General features: G+C 29.5%; 1 protein-coding gene across 10 annotated transcripts in view; it reads right to left on the reverse strand.

The window, feature by feature from the left end:
• Positions 1-16,933, reverse strand: part of Hnf4 (Hepatocyte nuclear factor 4) — a 48,555-nt gene that overhangs the window by 7,717 nt on the left and 23,905 nt on the right. For 4 of the 10 annotated variants that reach the window (XM_069129419.1, XM_069129416.1, XM_069129418.1 and 1 more), the window contains one exon: positions 720-921. In XM_069129419.1, the coding sequence (XP_068985520.1) occupies positions 720-921 (202 nt within the window). Of the gene's footprint in view, positions 1-719; positions 922-4,334; positions 4,583-6,082; positions 6,161-6,294; positions 6,426-16,933 lie in introns of those variants that run through there. The other 6 variants (XM_069129422.1, XM_069129421.1, XM_069129425.1 and 3 more) reach the window with 4 other exon arrangements.

The raw sequence follows: 16,933 nt of genomic DNA on the forward strand, positions 1-16,933 counted from the left end.
TAATTTCTAAAAATATTTCGTTAATTTGTTAATTCGTTATATTATACGTATTTAAGAATAAAAAATAATTTGCTTAAAAAAATTAGAATAAAAACTTTAATTTATATATAACATAAATGAAATTTCAAGAATGATACCGAATTTATTTACCGACTAACAAATTTTCATTACTAGCCCATTCGAAAATGTTATCAATTATCACGAAAATTCATTAGTCATAGATATTTCTTAAATGAGACATACAGTTTTTAAAAATAAACGAAAATATTTGAGTTTTAAACATAGACAGGACTTCTAAGCAGATAAGTCATGGAGATTTTTACAATTGCAATATTTCAAATATTTCGTAAAAGTGAAATATATCGCTCATTTTTCTATGAAGCGAGATCCTCCATTGTGTCTTATGACATAAGTATCTTATGTTTAAAATTATTGGAATTATAATTAATACTCGATTAATTGAATTTCTGCTGATTGAATTCACTTATCCGAATGTGAGCTCCTATTATGTGAAGGAAAAATAATAGATAGTGGAGGGAAATATGGTATGCTTCTATTACATGAACTTTAACTATACGTATCAACTCCAACGAACATACTGTTTGTCTGCTGACAAGTTCAAATAAATGAAGTTGTACTGTAGTTCTTGACATCCAAAAATTTATTCCGGCCCTGGGTCAAGATCTAATTTTAAAGGGAAGGAGAAGAATTTCACCAACCTGCAGGTGTAAAGATGGTTCTTTCTGACTGATCGCCGGAAAAAACCCTTGCATCCGTCGCAAGAAGCAGCGCCATAGTGTTTACCAGTTGCGCGATCACCGCAGATCGCACAGTGCTGCGAAAGCACGCCACCTACCCCCGATCCTGGCAAACTGAGGACCGATCCTCCAGCTGCGCCCGCCCCCATGCTTAGATCGGCATCTGTAACATGACGAATTTTCATTTATTATTTTATTTGTAGATAAGTGAAACTAAACAAAAAATTGGTGATCATTTTACCGTATTCAAAAATTTAGAAAAGATGATACTATACATATTCCGATAGTCACTAATTCCTTTTTCCTAGCACACAGCACAGATGGCTGTGAATATGGTTCCCCATTAATTTAACGAATCCATTAGAAAGAAAATGAAACATTTTACTTCCAAAATTTGTTCCGGAAAATTTTATCAATGTGGTAGTAATGAAAGGAATTATTCACACTAGATAAAATTATACGTTTATTTGTAATGCGTAAATGTACCTGTTTATATACACATCAATCATTGTAAATATATGTCATATCTTCACTCCCTAACTATCCAAATAATCCTCCAGCTGTTTATCATTTTCTATTTGCTGTGTTAGTGCTTCGTATCTCTTCGACAAGTCATTTATCATAGCTAACTGTGTTTCAACTTTCTACTCAAGTATTTCTAACCAAATACAACTATTTAAGCTATGTTAGAATAAAATTCCAAAGGACTGAAAATATGTATTTGTTACAAATATAATCGATGTGTTTGTTAGAAAAAATTCAAATTAAGCCGTTAGACTACAATAAATTTTCCTTCCGCCTAAAATCACAAGCGAAACAATTCCACTGTAGACCTAGTTCAAACCAGACAGCTAATTGCAAGCTACGAACAATAAATGATCCACTTTCAAGCAGACTTATGAATAGATAGCTCCTATCGTAGCTGCACAGATTGCTATGTACTTTACTCATTTGTCTAGAAATATCTTCCCAGAAAATACGAATTGCACATAATTTTACATATAAAATCCAAAATTAAAATAGAAATATAAATGGTCTTTTTCAAATTTCTTTATCAAATTAATGATAATCTAGAATCAAATTCTGATGTCACGTCACTTTAAATATCCTGCCGACCAACAAACTTGACATCAATTGAATGCATTATTTTTATTTGTTTGTGTTTAAATCAATAACCTCAGATCAATGAAGATCTTCCTGAATATCGATTCAAGTAATATGAAAAAAAAAATAACCTCAACGGTACAAATACAATCTAGCAAACGAATAACATTTCCTAGATAGGATAAAACCAAAATCTTGTTCCGAGAACGAGGATCATTTCTTTATCGATACGAGACATATATACGTATAAATGCCGATATTTAGTGATAAAGAGCGTCGGATACATCGATTTCTGTTCTAGCGCGTTTTCTTTACGAATCTTCTGTTAACAATAAACCTACTGATAAGTCGCGTTCTTTATCAATCACGAATACTAATGTACATGTGTTCATGAGTTAGATACATTGTTGTCTTCCCGGGGAAATTTTCAAGGAAATAATTACAACTTTATAAATAGATCTGCATGATTTTCAGGAATAACTTCTTCTTATAAATACAATTCCCAGCAATTTGAAATCTCTGCATGTTCAACTTTTTAACTTTACGCTCATGCGACGATACTGAGGAAATTCTGAGTTTCGTAACAATTATTTTTTTTTATCTTAACTATGTTATTTGGTTTTATCATAACTATGAAATATTTATACTTTTCATAATTTTAGGTGTTACATCAAATTTTGCAATTAAAAATTTTCAAGAAAATTCACGAAAACAATATTAAAAATCCGAAGAACTTGTTAGCTTGAACACTGAATTCTTCAAATCTTTGATTGCTAAATTTTCTATTATTGAATTAAAAATACAAGTTCTTCAACAACCGAAGAAGATAAACGAAGAAATCGGCGACTAGAAAGAAAAAGTTCGAAACTGTTCTCTTTATTGTTCCAACTGGTCAGAGTGTATCAATGATCACTCGGAACAGGACCAGACGTTCAAATATTTATCCATCTTGTTTTCGTGTTATTTTTAAAATTGTTCGCGATAGTCGTTAAGAAATCGTACTAATACCGCCGTAAAAATAGGTGAGGCATCATCAGTGTTGGGATAACAAGCGGCTTAAGAGGCATAACATTGGAATAATACGAAAGAAGGAGCCAGAAGTGTTAGCACTTGCTGAAACAGGAGACAAGAATTTAACTACTGTATTAACATTGAATAGTTTCGGTAAGAGATGTGTGGTATATGTGCATATAGTGAAATAAAGCGAACAACAAAGTAAGATTATATTGTTTACGAAATAAATATTTGTCCGAAAAGGAAAGTAATTAAGCCAATAATCTCGAAGTAAACAAGAAAAATTGCAATATAGCTAATTGCGGAAAGTTAGATAAAACTTATTAAATATTATCTGAAATTAAATAATTATTCTTTTGTGTATTCAAATTTAACCATGACTCTACAAAGAAGGTATCAATATGATTAAATATATATATATATATTATTTATTATACAACAATAATTAAATAATTATCATTTACATTCCTTTTAAATAAATAAAATTATATAAAATTGTTTGTTATTTTATTTTCATAAATAAAGTATTGAATTTTTATTTCACTGCGATGGAGAGACGATAAGCTATTGCACAGAAATTACAGTTTTATTTTCACGCGGTAAAAACATCGAGTTAGGTCATCACGGGGTTAAGTATGCAAAGTACTTAGGGTCCTTGAGATAATATTTGAATATTCTTGATAAACTATTGCAAAAAGACTTTCAGCTCGCTATGAAATACCGATAACGTTAAATCTTCGAGTATCTATTACCATTATAATTCAATCTAATTACTAATTCTATTATGATGTTCTTTCCTAATTATACAATTTTGCTTAGTATACGCTTATTGATTCAGCATTAGTAATTCGTGTATTATTCTGATCTTCAATAATTTACTATAATTATAAGCTTATTAAATTACTATTAAATAAATTGTGTCAAATACTTTTAATTCGTCATTATAAGTAATATTAATATTTTCGATACAATTTTAATTTTTTACAATTTTATATTACTAACGCAGTTGATAAAAAATTTTTACTAATAGGTTTTATAAGTATTACTGTATTTATATCATCGTTCTTACCATTTATATTTATATCTATATATATTATTATAGTCATAAACCATATATACCATTTATACTTTTTAAAACTCACACTTCTGACATTTTAAGTGATGAATTTAGGGATCTTACAAAGTAAACACTTTGTAATATCTCTAATCCGAGAATTATCTTCATCTATCAAACATCGACCATATTGTCAACAGAGTTCAGTCAACAGACAGAATATCTTGACGAAGAGAAACGAGACCATCGTAAAAGTATTTCATAATAGGACAAGATAGGAAAACGAATGAATACTGATTGCGATGGAAAATGATGTAGGAATAAAAATTAATTAACCGTATGTCATAAATTATTTCAAGGACAGTTCACTGTTTTTTCTTCTACATATATTTTTTTCATAATACCTGCAATGTTTCGTGCGCATAAGATATAAACGAGTTCTGCATTATCGGTCGTAACAAGCTTTTTTCTTCATTTTTCTGACCCAGTGACATCTCACGTTCTTATCTTGCAGATTTTCCACGCTTTCTGGCCGTGATAGATAAAGGATTCTTTTGAATAATAAAACAGCGGACAGATGCTATTTAACGCATGCTACTAGACGATGCATAGTTTAATACGTTTAATAAGAAATATTCCAGAAGATCAAGAGATTGTTTAACACTTACTATCGAATAAAAATTCCTTTTTAAATTGTTTTATGGCCAATGTTAATATCATTCGATAATGCTATTCAAATGTTAAGGTTTATTTTAATGTTTATACGAAATATTTTATGTACTTTTCTGTAAAATTGCATATAAAAAAATGATGTTATATACGCACATGAGAGAATATTTTGTTGCATAGATAATATATAGGTTATATTTTTAGCAATTAACAATTTGGAGAAATTTTTCCATATGGAATTTTGTTTATATGAAACGATCATTCTAAATGGATTTTAAATGCAGAAATTCTCGAGATATGAATAACGGAAGCGGATAAATATCACCGAAATACGAATTATTTTTTTAAAAATAAACCCATGGAATAATGCTCGACCTTGATGATGAAAAGGAAACCATCAGCCATTCATACCACTCATTGAAACCTCCAATTCAATACTCAACAATTATTTAATTTTGTTAATATCCAACATGAATAATAATTATATTTAATGATATTTCGTATCATTCAAATATATCATTTATAATATATAAATTAGTCAGCAATGTGTGGCATAAATTTGATTTTTAAACTTTGTGTTACACAAACTTATCATGTGTTATGTTTTATTAGTTTCTCAAAAAATACTTTGGAAACATTCATTGACATGCATATGCATAATTCCTTAGGTTATCGATGTTTAATCTTTTATATTCAAATTTTTATTTTCATTATAAAAATAATTTATATATGCCTCTAATGATGCAAGCATAAATGAAAGTATAATGAATCATTCACATCGTTTCAAACGAAATGCAAGTATAAAATTTCTGTTCGATAAGTTTAAAATATTCAAGATTAAAAAAGTAAATTTTTATACAACTAATATTATTGCGTAAAGAATATTATTGTTTTCACAAGTAATAATCAAATAGAAACTATTTACTATATATTAATTAATAACGTGAAAGGAACGGTTTTAAATGGTTGACATTCTTTATTTACTAACGTTTCATTAAAAGATGTTCAATATATATACGTACAAATTCACGTTCCCGGTTTTTAGCAAGTGCCAATAAATCAATAGTAAAGATGGAATGGAAGAAAGAAAGTCGATAGATTACATTAAAAGCGCTTACTTGAAATTCATAATAAATTCAAATTATTATCACACGTGTATTGTCAAGCATACCAAGGAATAGAAAATTTGTATATAAAATGATGAAAACGTCGATTCAACGGTGACGTGGTTTCTGAGAGGGAGAACAGTTATTAAAATCAAGTAGCTTACGAAATGACTTATGTACTTCATAAATAATTCAAATTTAAAATTCCTTAAATCGCAAGCCATGTTCAGCAAACATTATTTACTAAATATATTAAATTAAGGTTACAATTGAAATTTAAATGAATAAGAAATAAATATTTTCTCAGTGTTAGTTTTTAAGTTAGGAAATATTTTGAATAATCCATTACATGATAGAAATTTTAATTAGAACTATACATTATCTTATCTGCAGTTGATCCAAATATTTTAAAACACCCGGTATAGATGGTCTGTTCTTTCACATCAGTTTACTTCCTGTATACAAAGAAAATTTTTTCATCATAAATATGCCACAGAGTATAACTATATCGATAATACATCGATGCTGTGATTATGTGAAATATAATATATCGATTCTATTTCGCATCGCATACCAAAGTGAACGAGACCTGCCTTAACTCGAGCCAAAGTCTAGTTCCTGACCCTATTCACTGGTATCTTTCGACGATTGTGTCTCTGATTATACGTCTCGATACTCTTCCAGCCAGTACAAATTTCATTCTAAACGTATGGAACATATCTGCAATTTATAATCTGATGACTCAAAGTATCAAAAGAAAGATGGAAATAATTTTTAATTTAAAAGGAATTCATTGTTATTGTTATTAATTTAATTTGTATTTATTATAGTATTAATTATTGTTAAATGAAATTTTAAAATATCTATTTCCAAAACTTTGGTTCGTTTAATTATCTCTGAATTTATATTCTTTTCTAATCTAATAAAGCACAAACAAACATCTTAGATCATCCAGTATAATGATTTCTACCTTCTCCATTATCTTACTATTAATATGAACGTCACACACAATATCAGTAACAAACATATACACACATGTGTCACCAAAAAAGGAAACAACACATATAACGAGATCGGGACACGCGTTAAGCAATTAATTGGTGCAATGAAATTGTCCTAACCTCAAACCAGTCTGATCATTTTTCAGTGAAAATAAATTAAATGGGAAAACGAAATGAATCTTAAGAGAACAAGAAAAGAGGATGACAAAAGGTGACAGTATTTAAAAAAATTCTTGCTTTCTTATAAACACGCATCCGCTAACTCTAGACTATTTTGCTGACACGCGATGACAAGCAGAACTTGCAGAACTGACCCTCATGACGTAATCATCGCGATTCACTATATGTATAGCAGCTTATTCTACCTCCTCTCCCAATCTTCTCCACAATGCTTGTACGTAGCCATTCTATTTCATTCGATTGATGTATATGTATGTGCATATATGTAATATTCCAAATTTTTATTTGTAAAACTATATTTATATATTAATAATTTGCATAAAAAACTAAAGTTAGAAATAAAAGTAAATGAAGAATGAAGCTTGTGAAATGCTTTAACAAAGGAAATAGTGAGTTTAAATAGATATAAATATAATTTAAAAATACATACAAATTAAATTTTTGAGTTTACAATAAATATAAATATAAAAGATTTAAATAAAAAATTTGGTCTTTCAATATAAATAATTCAGCAGAAATAACATAAGATATGTAATAGCTAACATAAGCCAGTACAAATATACGATTTTGGAGAGTTTCCAATTTGTTCTAAAATTAATGGCTGTTTTCTGACTGCAATTAACGATCGTGAGAATGACTGAACAATTTGGCAATAGCTCTTTCCAAACTTACTGCAAACTTTCACTTTGCTCACAGTTGTTGATAAGTTCCAAGATTTCCTGTAGGAGGCTTGAAAGAAACACGTGGGTTAATGGTGATATGTTTAAAATGTATATGAAGTGTTTCAAGGTTATGGTAGCTCTACAATTATGTACCTAGTAGAAAACGAATGAAGAATCAAACAAACAAGAAATCAACTTCATTAGATGTCGTATTTTGTATGCAACATTATGTAATTACGAGAAATAAAAACTAACATTTAGTAAATCAGGAATATGTTGTAAAGCCTTGTAATTTTATGGTCAATAATAAATTATCGTTTCTCTTTTCCTTTTGTATACTCGTAGAATCCTCATATTTGTCTGTATGTTTCAGAATATTAATGGGGAATGTATTAATATTAATTTCGTTTTATGCTTAACCTTGCAGTAAACTCCAGTCATTAATCCTCGAGTTTGTGATAATCACTTGAGAGAGTATAATATATATTCTATACATTTTTTACCATAGTATGTTGTACTACTTTACTTGTTATAACATATAAATGAAATAAATTAATGATCATTATCTTAATGCTTTAAATACTTTAATACTTCAACATACCAATACTATTCCAATACCTCAATAACTAAACGACTACGCAATTGTCGATTTTCTAGCTTCCCGTAGAAATTACCCTTCATAACGATCACAATTTACATTTCCCAAACACTTGTACAGAAAAATACCGCAGAATTATAAGAGAATTCGGAGATAGCTTTCAATCTTTTTACGGATGTTCCGCCACTGTAAGAGAGCCGCAACATGCAAATGATGCACACGTGAGCATAAAGAGAGTGGCGAGCGAATAAGTAAAGTGTCGCTAGAGCAAAAACACTTGTCAGCTAGTAATCCCCCTTTTTGTCTCTGTTCCTCCAGTAGGGAATTATTGAGTAACACCTTGATACCGTGCAAGCAAACCAGCCATTTTGTAACACCACATTCAATACCACAAAAAAAAAAACTAGAATGACTGAGTGCTGACCGGACCTTGATCTCGCGGACAAGATACTGGCATCTCATCTATTTTTTCGTTCCTGACGGCTCGAATCTAATTCTCCGGCTGATCGTAAACATCACTGACTACTTGATTGGGTAGTGTCATGGTGACAAAAGGAGAATGTTTTTGTTCCGTGAAACCTTTGACACTTTTGCTGGAAACTTCGGCACCTTTTTTTAGGTTATGTTGCAAGAATTTAATGTCATAGTGAAATAGGAAGAGATAAGAATGTTTTTGTTTTATGAATCGTTTAGATTCTATCTTTAGACGCTGTTCGAAGAATTTAATATTACGATTGAATATTAAGAGACGAGTAATAAAATGAAAAAAATTTTCTTTAGTCAAGAATAATTTCGACTAATGTAAAAATTGTTAGAGATGACTCGTGATTTTTGGCAACATAATTGTAGCCTGTATAGCGTACTTATGTGAATGTTCTTTAAGATATTTTCTCTTTTCCTAAAAAAGAAAGCTCTTAAACACCTTTCTTACCGTTATATTATAACATAACCTCAAGAAACGTATTTTTCGTCAGAATACTGAATAATTCAATAATGAAACCAGAAATGATAGAATAGAATATAGAATAACAGAATAAAATAATAATAAAAGAATCAAATCGATAATTAAATAATTCATAATGAATTATTGACCTTCTCAATACACCAACCTTACTGTTATTTTGAATAATTCAAGAATGTAATTTTTTCGAGTACCTGAATAATTATCACCAAAAAACTGAATAATTAATTAGACACTACATCTAGATTTAAATGGCGTACACGTGTCTACATGTTAACTACGTATCATTTCATAATCTGAGGATCACGTAAATCCACCTCAGACATATTTACACATGTGCGACACTAGACAAATTTTACGTAACTCCAATGTGAGCCTATATAACTGCTAAAATTAGTGGCGAAAGAACGAAGAAAGAGTTGATTGAGTGCAATCAACACAAAGAGTAAACCAACAGATATCGGATTTATTTCGATCTAACTTTGCTGAGATCTACGAACTTTTATGTCTATATCTCATCCTCATTTCAACGAAGAAAAAGATTTTAAAAAATATTTTGAAGATGTTCAGATTTTAAAAAAGATACGAATTTAAGAAATTTTAAAAATGAAAGCATATAATTAATTTGACATTGTGAGTTGGAATACCTCTATCATTTTTCCAAGGATGATTGCAAGGGAATTTTACTCGCAGATTTCTTAAACCACTGTCTATATTTAACATTGATTTTTTTATTTGAACAGTTAGAATAATAAATGAACAATAAACGGTAAAACAAACATTTTATCGACACAGTCGATTTAGTATATTAGAAGTGAAAAAATGAAATTACTGTTGCAATTGTAGAAATATTTTGTAAATTGAAAGGTATTTAAAGGTAATAGTTTAAATATTCAAAGATTCAAAAAACTGTGCAGTAGTAAAATAGATAATTTATTCAGTCTTAAGGTTAAAGAAGAATATTCCTATGTAGTTTGTTTGTGAAGTTTTTGCTGATTCGTCATGATTGAACATACATACTTGCATAAAACGCAATACTTCGGCATGGACTGCCTAACACTAAACTCAAACACGAATCCGTAAACATGAATTTCAATGTAAATTCTCCTTAATGTACATGTGCTTCGATCTGTGCCTTTTGTCATGCAAGAATTTCATTTAGTATTACCAACAATTGCAGAACAATTATTTTCATGAATACGTCGTGTCAATAAAAGATGGCATCATTGCTATTTATAATTAATTTGTGCAATTTCTATTCATTTCCTCTCTGTTTTGATGCATAATGCGCAGACAAAAATGTTCGATCCTTTGATTCACTGATTTGATCCACTGATCTAATCATTCAGCAATCATTATTGAATGTCCAGCAAGAATGTCATACTTAACCAAGATGTACAAGAACAAACACGTTTCTAGCGTGCAAATAATTACTTAGGGCCACGGCCATGATTCTTGGAAAAATTGCAGCAGAAGTATCCGTGGCCTTCTAATCGAAATCTTCGCCAAAAAAAAAAAAAAAAAAAAAAACCAAAATCTATATAGTTCCCGTTAAAATATCTTTTATGAATATTTTTCCTTTTCTTAATTAATGATGTGTAATATGTGGTACTTTACTTTATTTTAAAATACAGTCGATTCAAACGTAGATGGCATTAATTATTAATGACATTTATAAATTATATAAAATTTGATATTAACTTTATAAGATTTGTATATCTAACAAATGTGAATTCAATTATTTCATATTGAAATAACAGTAATTATTTATAAAAATTAATTCTATATTTCTATAATAATTATTTATTATTTATCATATTTCTCTGAATACTAACAATTTCTTTTCTCCTAAACAGTTTATCTGGAAATTTATTCCTCTTCTACAAGTTTATCTTGCTCACAGGAACAGAGATACCAATTAATCTGACTGATATATACAGGGAGTAAAAAAATATGCAAGTCCATCATTCTTACAAATCTTAGTCGATATATTAACGCTTATTAATTTGCTATTAAACTTTGGCAACAAACCACTATTTCCAATGCAATAGGAAGAAAAGATAAATTGTTAAGATTCTTCTTTAAATGCAAACATTCGTGATGAAGAAAAAGTGAAAATTATGCAACAATCAATGAAAATATGAATAAAAAGTCGAAGAAGAGTATGAGATATGCAAATAAAAATTAGTTTTATAATGTTTTAATGTCAAGCATATTCATGTTCGTTCATGAATGTAAACCTGACGACGTCAACAGATAAATGTTTATTTTGATTCATATCAGAATTTCTATAATATGTGGCGTGTAATTCTTTCTCTTCCTTTTTTCGATATTTATCACTGTACTTAATGTATTATTAATGAGTATAATGACTACGATTATAAGGAACAGCGTGACGCTATTGATATTTATAATGTACATATACCTTTATAGATATATCTGGGAAAAGGTAATAAAGAATGGAATTAACCTATAACCTGTAAAAGTAGAAAAACGAAAGACAAAAAGAAAATCGCGAAATTCTATATTCTACCTTCAGTTAAAAAGAACTATTGATGTGGAATTATGATTCGTTACAAAAATATCTGTTCCTAACCTATAACTCATTCTAAAGGAAGTGAACTTGTGATATGATTCAAATTTTTCGAGGAATAATCTAATTATGAAAATCAACAGTAGCGATGTGATATAGGAAATCGACGACAGAGAAACAGAGGGAGAAGAGGAGGAAAAAGAAAAAAGAAATGGCGTTTTTATTGGCAACAAAAGAAATCTTAAGAGTAAAGCGATAAAAGACGTCGTCGACTGTGGTTCACGAACAAGAAACGTGGAAAGTTTTCCATGCTTGAAGGATGAAGCAGTTCTCATGTTTTTCTATTGATCTGTGATTAATTGTCCATTAAATGATCCCTTGTTAACGTTTGCTTGCATTACGCATCATATTATTCCTTATATCATATTAACTTATGTTAATCAATATTCAATACTATATACTTTTAACGCAGTTATTTAACTTATTTTGTTGAAAATAATCACTTCGTTGTTTGTTTACCTATTTGGATGTTATGTAAGGTATTGTGAATTTAATTATGTATAAATATAGAAGAAGTAATATTTCCTCTATTAAGGATATTCCAAGAACATTAGAAAAGTATTTGTGATCTATATTAATCTGTGCAATATGTACTATCTTTCCTATTAGGTTTATTATTCATATCCTATTTCACACTATCGCATATTCTGTCTCCATATCCAACATCCAATATCCACTATCCACTATCACATATCCAGTCCACAGCTCACATTTTCATCCCTCATTCCATGTACTTTATCTCACATCTTATACCCCCACACATGATGTTCCTAACTCATATTCTTCATCTTATCTCTCACATTCCATCTTTCAATTCCATATCTCGTACTTCACATTCCCTTTCTCATATTTCATATCACACATCCAGTATCTCTAGCCCATAATTCTCAAAATCCTCAACTTCCCGTAAACGAATGAAATCAGTTTCCTTCAGAACTCACTTTCCAAATTTCCTTCAGAACTCACAAGAAATCGTTACTTACCATAAACGAAACTCGCTATCCTACGAAATAAAATGTGAGCTATAGATATAGGATAGTAGGTATTAGATTTTAGACATACGATATGGAGTATGTGAATAGCGCGGAAAGAGGGTTGGAGGTCGTAGAGTCTAACGTGTACCTTTTAACTTAAACTTGCATTTACCTTCTTAGGTATGGAAAATGAAGTATTGCTTGTGATATACATGATATGATATAGGACGTGAGGTATGAGATATGGAATGTAGAAGATGGGATAGGATTCGCCGATTAGTTAAATGCGCGCGTACTTACTGAACACTCAAACTCGATATTCTCGAAAACGTAGCTATAATATAATGCCATAAATGACCAATGAATAGATAAAAACTATAAATTAACAATAACAAAGGAATGATTAATTTAACGAAATTATCCAACTAATAATTTTCGTTTATCATTTTACAAAGAAGCACATCGAATGTCGATCAATTTTCTTCTAAGACCAGAAGCGATTTACGATCGTTCGCGCGTTACATATTAACAACATGTGAATAGCATGAACGCGTACAAATCGCTGGAGTGTGTCTGTTTTTCTTATCTAGCAGAGAAACACGTGTCAGAATTGAAAACTGTTAATTGCATAATGAGACGGGAATCGCGAACTTCCTCAAGAAAACTGAAACGATTACATCACTTTATGTTTTAGAAAGTATAATCGCGACCGACACGGGAAAAAAGAAAGAAAAGATGTTATTTCGATCTTTATTTAACGGCTAATTTATTATATAACTTTTCATTCCGACATTCGAAGAACGACTTTAATATTTCCAAGTTAAATGAGGTTTCCCTACTTTCATTTTCGGGCTACGAAATATCCACCGTATGCTTCTATATATTTCCATTTACCGTTCCACATTTTAGTTTGAATTATGCATAGAAATTATTCTTAGGGAACGTTCCACGAATGTTAATGGATTATACCGCGAAAAAATATTCTGTAACGAAAAAGATAAATTATAAGTCAAGTAAAGATAATTATGATTGAAAAAACAGATGATTTAACATTAATATGCGATTCGGATAGAGTATGGGATTTTAGGAAACATTTTGTAGAATTTTATTGAACAATGTTTGAAAGAGAGCAAAGATAACTTAACGTTTAATAACTTGATTTTTTCAACTGATTCATCATTTAATTTTAATAATTACGACTTGGTGTGCAACTGCAAATAATAAATTAGAAATAAGTGTGTGTATATTATTATCGTTTAGAGGAAATATTTTCAAAATAATCAAAATAGTGATTATTATGAGACTTTAAGTTTGGGTATGGAGAAGCCTTAAAATATTTCATTTTCATGTCTGATTTCAATGTTTCCTATATTGTCTGAATAAAAATGAAGCAAGAAGCTCCTAGACATAATAACTTTTATTTTATTATGCTTAGAGTTTGTATAAAATCTGGGTCCATATATATCAAATTCTGCACTTTTGCTATTGAAAGCTGGTTTTTATGATTTCCATTAATGACACAAAAATTATAATAATATTGTACTATAAGTACCTATACAAGTAGAAATCCAATGAAAATAATTTAAGTATAGATAGTTTTCAAGTTACAAATAAAGAAGATAGTGAGAATGGCAAAAAAGATCAGAATATTCGCATTAATTATAACGTTAAATACGTTTAAAGTAAGCATTCTAATGAAGTTTAACTTTCTTCTGATTGTTGGGAACAGATGAGAGAAATTTTTCTTAATTTTTACTCTAATATTTAATCTAATAAACATATTCGACTGTACTTTTATTTCTGAACCCCCTTACACAAATAAGCAAAAGCTATTGCTTGGAAAATATTTTGCAACTTATATGTAAGTTACTTAATTATCCGTTGACGTAGAATTGTAAATAGGAATTTGTAGCCTATAATTAGTAAGTTATCAATTCACTGATATTATTATTTGAGAAACTTTATAAATAACAAATTACTATCTTATCTTATAATATATATACAGGGTGGTTGGTAACTGGTGGTACAAACGGAAAGGGTGTGATTCTACGCGAAAAAAGAAGTCGAAAATATTTTTTTTAATTTTTTTTTTTTTTAATTTTTCCATCGAGACAACGATCTACAGTGAGATCCGTTATAACGTACCGCACGCGTACCGAACGAAAATTCGAAGTCGATTTTCTCGAAAACAAAACCTCAAACGAAAAATTTTTATTCTATATTTTCGACTTCTTTTTTCGCGTAGAATCACCCCCTTTCCGCTTGTACCACCAGTTACCAACCACCCTGTATATATGTATATATATATATATCTTTTTTAACGTAAAATTGTAAAATTTTAAATGAAGAGTTTACAATCTATACCCTACAATTAATATTATTACTTAACAAATTTTATAAATTACAAGACCTCGTTATTCCAAAATTACAAAGTCACAAAACATAAATATTTAATAGCTGTGACTTGTAATATATACATAATTGCTTAATAAATTACTATGTAAGAGGGCACTGGTAACATTACGCATTACTAGCTTAGTCTGACAATGAAAATGTACAAAAAAAAAAAAAGAAAAGAAAAGAAAAGAAAAAGAAAACGAAATAGAAAAAAGGAAAACGTGTTACCAGTGAAGATCAAAATCGGATCAAGGCTATGAAGTTTCATGTATTCACAAACATCAACCAAGTGTCTCCGATTGAACTAATACGCTAATATCAACACGTTCTATTCATTATGTAAGTGGTAGCTAATTGCATTTACGTTCTCGAAGGATTATAATTGTAAATAGTCACATTACACATAAGCACCTTTTTCCTTAACATTGTTATTTTACGTATAAGTAGCGATAAAAAGTTACATTTTTTCCCCTCACAGCTACCTACTTCTTATAGCAATAATGCCAATGATTTCCATAGAAATGAATTAACTAATTCAAATTAGAAATTTTAATTTATCTGACCGACTGTTGCATTTGTAGAGAAGCAGAAATAACTTGTATAAATTAATGCAAATTAAGAATTCTGTCACTTTTTTCAATAACCTTGTGACGTTATTTGTAAATTATACAGGATATCGCAGTATTTAACAGCCAAACTTTGTCTTGGATGACGTGATGTCCAAATATTAATAAGTGTCACTGGATCTTCTAAAAACTGTTTTGCATTTTATAATTATGATATAATATAATATGATATACATTAACTATGAGCTAGCACATTTTCATTCTGACTTAATTCTTTATATCTGTTACAAGTGTTTTTTTCAAGTTAGGAATCTTTCCATCTTACTTTTAAATAATTTATGTCTACTTGTTAGATATATTCTTTTTTGCTTAAGTTTATGCTGACATTGATATAATAATGTAATTACTAACGCGTTATAAAAGAACATTTTTTCACTCATTTAACACTAAATTACAAGAAAAACATTGAGTATCGTTTAATTTCTTTCATAACTCGATTACGTGTTATTATCCCTCGTCAAATGTAAAACTACTTTTTCTCGAATGACGACAATTATGAGTACCGGCTACTCCGTCGAATGACGATTTATTTTCTCTTCTCACAACCGTAGATTGCTCACGCGTGTTCTTTTTGACCTTTTCGTGGATTTATTACAGATCTTTTTCTTTACTCGAAGACCTACGTGTGTAAGTGTTTCCCAGAGAAAATATTTGAAGAATATTTACGGAAGATTGATGGAATATTCGAAGACCTATTAAGAAAATAATTATTGTACAATATATAAAAACAAGAACATAAAGATTTTCTATAATAAGTATCCAAATAATTTTTTATTATGTTGTCAATGTTTCATATTATCCAGATACGTCATTAATATTCGATATTTTGAAAAAGAAATGTTATTTTTACAAATTCATTTATCACAAAGCTGTATCGTAAATAATTGCAAATTTCAAGAAAAATTCAAATTAAAGTAACATTTAAAAAAATATTGTTCGCAATCGTCATTCTTCTATGTATTTTAATTTATGAACTTGATCATGGCTTCTCCGCGACTTACATAAAGCTCGATTTCGATGATACTTATCTCAACGACCTAGGTGACCAATTGAGTTGTCCGCAAAGTAAATATGAATTTCGAAAACGTCGATGGATAGAGACAGTGGGACCTTTTTTAGACGAAGATAAAGAAAGACACAAGAGACTGTGTTCAAACAGAGGAACTAATTGTATATATGTATAGCGAGATTAGAGAGAAAGATACGTCGCGTGCGTGTCCTATTATATTACGTAAG

Source organism: Bombus flavifrons, chromosome 16 (genome assembly GCF_040668555.2).
Source record: "Bombus flavifrons isolate JBK064 chromosome 16, iyBomFlav1_principal, whole genome shotgun sequence".
NCBI classification, from domain to species: domain Eukaryota; kingdom Metazoa; phylum Arthropoda; class Insecta; order Hymenoptera; family Apidae; genus Bombus; species Bombus flavifrons.